The sequence below is a fragment of the Halyomorpha halys genome, unplaced genomic scaffold, assembly GCF_000696795.3.
Source record: "Halyomorpha halys isolate HHAL.00 unplaced genomic scaffold, Hhal_1.1 Scaffold6718.1, whole genome shotgun sequence".
In the NCBI taxonomy this organism is placed as follows: domain Eukaryota; kingdom Metazoa; phylum Arthropoda; class Insecta; order Hemiptera; family Pentatomidae; genus Halyomorpha; species Halyomorpha halys.
Genome location: NW_027113747.1, coordinates 1 through 5,402, shown reverse-complemented (window position 1 = coordinate 5,402; position 5,402 = coordinate 1). Strand labels below are relative to the sequence as shown.

The window sequence follows — 5,402 nt, the reverse complement described above, 5'->3', positions numbered from 1 at the left end:
ATATATTTATTATATTTTTTAAAATTTCTTTTATAGCTGGAACTCTTATGGAAGTTAAGAATGGACGGTTGTTTAAAACCAACCTTTCGGCCAATCAAACCTATAGGGGAGAGATTAATATTTGAGCCGAGTTACAAATACCATGATAAGTGTCGAGGAAAACCTATCTGTGAATGTTAAATGGAGTTTACCCAAAAACACCAGAATAAATACAAATCACATATTAATATTGCTGATTTTAACAACATACTGTACTATTACACCGTATTTTTTTTTTTCTAGTATATTTATGAAAATTAGTGCGTTAATAATTCAATCTATCTATTATATAAAAAAAGGTTTTGGTGATCATCGTGTAACATTTTATTTTTCATATTAGGTGGAATAACTAATAAATAATTCGCATTTTGCGAAATATTTGTATAATTTGTAAAAGGAGGGTTGGTCCGCTGTTGGGCAGACAGAGGATACTCTCCTATAAATAATAAAACAAACAAAAAATGAATAAAGAAATTTTTGAAATCATTCAATATTTGGAGGTATTTCCGACAGCATTAATCTTCTCAATAAATTGAAATTATAAGATGGAAGGGGTGTCCTAATATTTTTAAGAATAAGCTTTACCCATTTTTAAAACTTTTTACAGATTAGTAGTTGCTTGGAAGATTTCAAAGGATGGCGCTGTACTTAAAGATACGATTCCAGCCTCTATGAGGCTACTATTGAAAGAAACGGCGAATCCTGAATTATGGATTTCTATTTTAAGAGTATTGGAAGATTGTTAGTTGAATGTGTGTAATTAAAGAAGCATCTTCCCTAAAAAAAACAATCCATTTTTAATTACAGCTCTTTAAAATGGCTGCTTAAAATTGCAGAAAAACTATTGATTGTGCACCTGGATAATTATGTACAACCTAGATAAGTAAAAATTAATATCCAATATAGGGGTAGTTAATAAATATTTAACTAATGTGAGAAACCTCTTTTGACTTCCACCATCTTCCTTCATTGATTTTAATAATAGTTTTTCCCCTATTCTATAATGAGATGGCTCATATTATTGGAGGATATAACTCCACTGCATATTTCCTTCTATTCTTGCTCTTAAAACTGAAGATATCACGTCCCAATGACATTAGGGAATCTGTAAGTCTTCTATTATTTGTAAAAGTAGTCACCGCGGATATAGAACGGAAACGAGGATTGAATAAACAAAAATCCTACAGAATGCGAAAGTGTTAATTCAACAACTAATTCCTGTCTACCTTCGTACTGTTACCGATTCGTTAGCTCACAGGAATAGTAAATTATGAAAATTATTTATTGATATGTATTATCTGAATGACGATTCTCAGAACTACCAAAATCTTAAAGAAGAACCCATTTTTTTAAAGGTGAGTACGATTTTCCTCTACTTTTTCTAGGAGGAATTGGGGGAAGGAGGGAAGCGAGGCCCTCTGCCCCCCTCAAAATATATTAAAGACAATACTTGAAGTACTAAATTACACATTCATGTGAGTTACTCACTTTGTAACCATTTCTGCGGCCTTTTTGATCCGTTGGTTGGAGTGGTAAAATCAGTAAGAATCCTAAATCCTCTTGTCCTTGCAAAGTACATAGAAATTATTTCGATAAATTTTCTGATATATATGTATCAACCTTCTTCTTTTCAGATTTGATGTGCTCTAGTCCCTTATTTACTAGGGTCTAGTACGTCATTAGTTTTATTACTAACATCCAAACGTTTCATTATTTTCGTTTCGAAACTTTGCCTTGATTATTTTAAGTGTGTTCTAGTGAATATATTTATGAAAAAGAAAATAGGATATTTCCCGTAAACCATGTTGGTTATTGCACATGTCTACTCCAGCAATGAAAAGATCATGTTTTCCTCCAGGATCTACCCTACTAATGGCCTAGTATCTACCAACGGATTCATTCAACGAAAGGTACTACAGCAATAAACCGATTTAAATTCTAGATAATGTTCACTTGAACACTCAACTCCAATCATTCGCTATAACACCGTTGTTTAATGGCCCAAAATAGTCCCAAAAACACAGAACCGCAGAAAACCCAACTACTTCATTTTTACCAAAGTAATGGTTATGCAACTATCTCTTGATTGGAGCAATTTGGTGACTTTGACAATGTCAGTTTTAAAAACGCAAACAAGAACACTGTCTCTCAGGGTGATTTATCTTTTAGTTACTCAAACTACACCTACAATACTTTCTACTATACATACACACATACACAAAATTCCACCAGTAAGTTTTTTGTTAAATGAGAAGTCAAATCTTGTAATTAAAAATTAACATTTTATACATGAAAAACGGCTTTCAAGTAGCTGAACGGAGTTGTGCGCGAGATAGATATTATTTAGGATTTAATTAAATTGGTTTCTAGCTGTAAGTTCTTTCGTTGAATAAATTACCACCTCCTTATCTATGTATATTGCCAAGATAGGTAGGTCGAGATTTTGTATCGTTCCGGCGCGAACCACAAGAGCACCTATCTTATCCTCAATTCAAAATTAAAATTTGACTCCAGAAGTACTGCCCCAAATACGATCAGCGACCGCGACCTTCTTTCTAATTTTATGATACGTAAAAGACGTATATATATTACACAAAAATTGCTTATACATATTAAAATGTAACCGATAACGTTTAATTTTTTTTAATTAAATTGATGGTCATTTCTTTGTTAATGAAACTGAACTTAATACAAAAACAAAAATATAACGTCTATGGTTAGTTATTATGGCATAATCAAGGAGAAGGTTATCTTCTGGAGTTTGTTTTTGAATCTAAAACTTGTTCTGTGATTTGTCGTTCACTGCATGTTTATTTTACGTGTGTTAGTTATTTGCTGGATTTAAATATTGATATGATTTTTTGATACATTTGAAATTTATTAATTAATATCAATTAACGATGGCTAGTAGCTCTGGGTATGTAATTTTGTTTCCATTGTCTCTAATTATTTATAGTTACAATTATTAGTAGTAAACGTCTTAATTCGCCCATTAGCATTCAAAATTATTGTTATAGAACTTAGGCCTTTCAGTAATTGTGTAACTTAGCAATAATATTATTGGATTACATTAAAAATTCACATGTAACCTATCTGTCATGATTCAGGTATGAAGCAAATAAAGTTTGTTGTAATGCACACCCAGATGCAGTTTTAATTGAAGATTATCGTGCTGGAGACCAAATATGTTCAGAATGTGGTTTAGTTGTGGGAGACAGGTAAAGTTTTACACTTATTATGTTATATTCAATAGAGATAAGATAATGTTTATCGGAATCACTTACTTTAGTTTCCTGCCCATTTTTCTCTCTCTCTCCCCCTTACTTTTATACTGAATCTACACATTTGTCATTTGGCACAAATCCTAGATGCTTGGTAAACAAAGAAAGTAAAAATGTCAGTATCCACCTGCTTGTTTGTTCTTGTGACTTTTGTCGGTTATTACATCCAATTCACTCTATTTTAATTATTTAAAAAAACAAAATAAAGATTGCAAAAATGAAAGGAAACGTAAACATCAGCAAAGTAGGTGGTAGATGATAAAAATTCATAGAAATAGTAATAAATAGCATATAAATTCAGTTTTTCTTCTAGAATTTTTATCAGGTATTTGTAAATTCAATTATCCAAACATATAATGTTTTTATATAATTATTTTACAAGATTTGAAACTAAATATTTACACCACATCAATGGAATTTTTAAATATACAATATTAAACAAGAGTTAATTATTGAATCTAAAGGTTGGGGAAACTCTTTAATTAAATAAAATACGAAGAGCGAAAGTGTTTATCTGTTGGCAGTTCTAAACAATTCTTTAGAATTAGAATCCAAAAAACTTGTGCATGCTAAAGAAGCACCCTTTGATTTGTGTTCAAAAACCGACTCTCAATGGGTTGATCACAATGTCAGGCCAGCATTTATCAGCCAATCCTTATTGCTTATGCATTTGCGAAGTTGCCATAGTTCTCCAAACGTGTGATGATCTGACAAAGTTGTCATTAATATTTTGCTGTTTATTTCAGATTACATACATGACATATCTTCTTATGGCTTTTATTCTTACATTATCAAGACAATTAGTTAAAGATTGGTTTTATTTTCAATGTTGGCCAATTGAAAATTTGTTTGCAAAGGAGAAATATTTCACTGCTCTCCAATTTATACTAAAACTTGTGAAACATGTCAAATAGTTCACAGGTTTTTAATTATTTCTCTGTTAGATTTCTTTATTGTACTCTGGTTCTTTTTTTTTTTTTTTTTTTTCACTTTCTGTCTTCAATACTAAGTGAATAATAATTGTTATTTTAGTGAAGATTAATGTTTAGTTGTTTTTCTTCTTTGTTAATATATCTTATCTCTTGTGTTATGTACTCTACTATTATTTGATATTATTGGAATTTAATTGATTTATTGCTAAATTTCAGGGTAATAGATGTTGGATCCGAATGGCGTACATTTAGCAATGAAAAAAATGGAGTAGATCCTTCTCGTGTTGGTGGACCTGAAAATCCATTGTTGAATGGCTCAGACCTTTCTACAATGATTGGACCTGGGCGAGGAGATGCTTCATTTGATGATTTTGGTATCTCTAAGTACCAAAATAGGAGAACGGTATATAAACTTAGATTTTTTTACTTTTACTGCTTTTAACAGTATGAAACTTTGTTAATCAGAATTAAATTTATTTCTTGTAATTAAAATACTAACTGCAGACTAGAAGATAACTTGTAGTCCACATTCTTGCTTAGGTCGCCAGCTAGAATTATCTCGTATTAGTTATTTGTTTTTTTAACTTCTTATGTCTCACATTATATATCAGTTTTATCACGAATAGCTTCACAAATATGGAAAGTAACAAATCTATGAGTAACTCATAGTTGGCAGTTGAGGTGTTTGATGCAAATTTTCTTTAGTTTCTTTTGCTTCCTTCTTAATATTATGTGGTTTACGGGATAATGGAAATATTGTAAGCTGTTAGTAACTTTTTTTAAATGTTACTAACAAGATCCATAACTGCTGGCTGATCTGTTCATAGTTTGATTAATATTTAAGACCATTTTGCTGGTATCAAGTATTGGCAATAATGTATCATGTATATGTACACTATTAATAGATAATGTAGTTTTTGGTTACCTGAAAAGTAGCTATGTTCAAATTTCATTGCGTACACCTTCTTACTCCTATTCTTTATTTAATCAACTTTACATTAAAACATCAATCTTACCGATGTTACAGATAGTCCGTCCATCTTCAGGGGCCTATTTTTAAAAAATATATATTTTCAAAGTTTTAAACAACAGCCAAATTTTCGCTTAATATTAATCTTCATACCTTTACTATCAATAAATGGTGTGTATG

General features: G+C 30.7%; 1 protein-coding gene across 1 annotated transcript; it reads left to right on the top strand.

The window, feature by feature from the left end:
• The first annotated feature begins 2,782 nt into the window (after window positions 1-2,782).
• LOC136796694 (transcription initiation factor IIB-like) lies at window positions 2,783-4,709 on the top strand. Its single transcript, XM_067051073.1, has 3 exons — window positions 2,783-2,956; window positions 3,147-3,257; window positions 4,469-4,709. The coding sequence occupies exons 1-3, from the start codon at window positions 2,940-2,942 to the stop codon at window positions 4,692-4,694; spliced, it is 354 nt and encodes a 117-aa protein (XP_066907174.1). The 5' UTR covers window positions 2,783-2,939; the 3' UTR covers window positions 4,695-4,709.
• The last annotated feature ends 693 nt before the right edge of the window (window positions 4,710-5,402 follow it).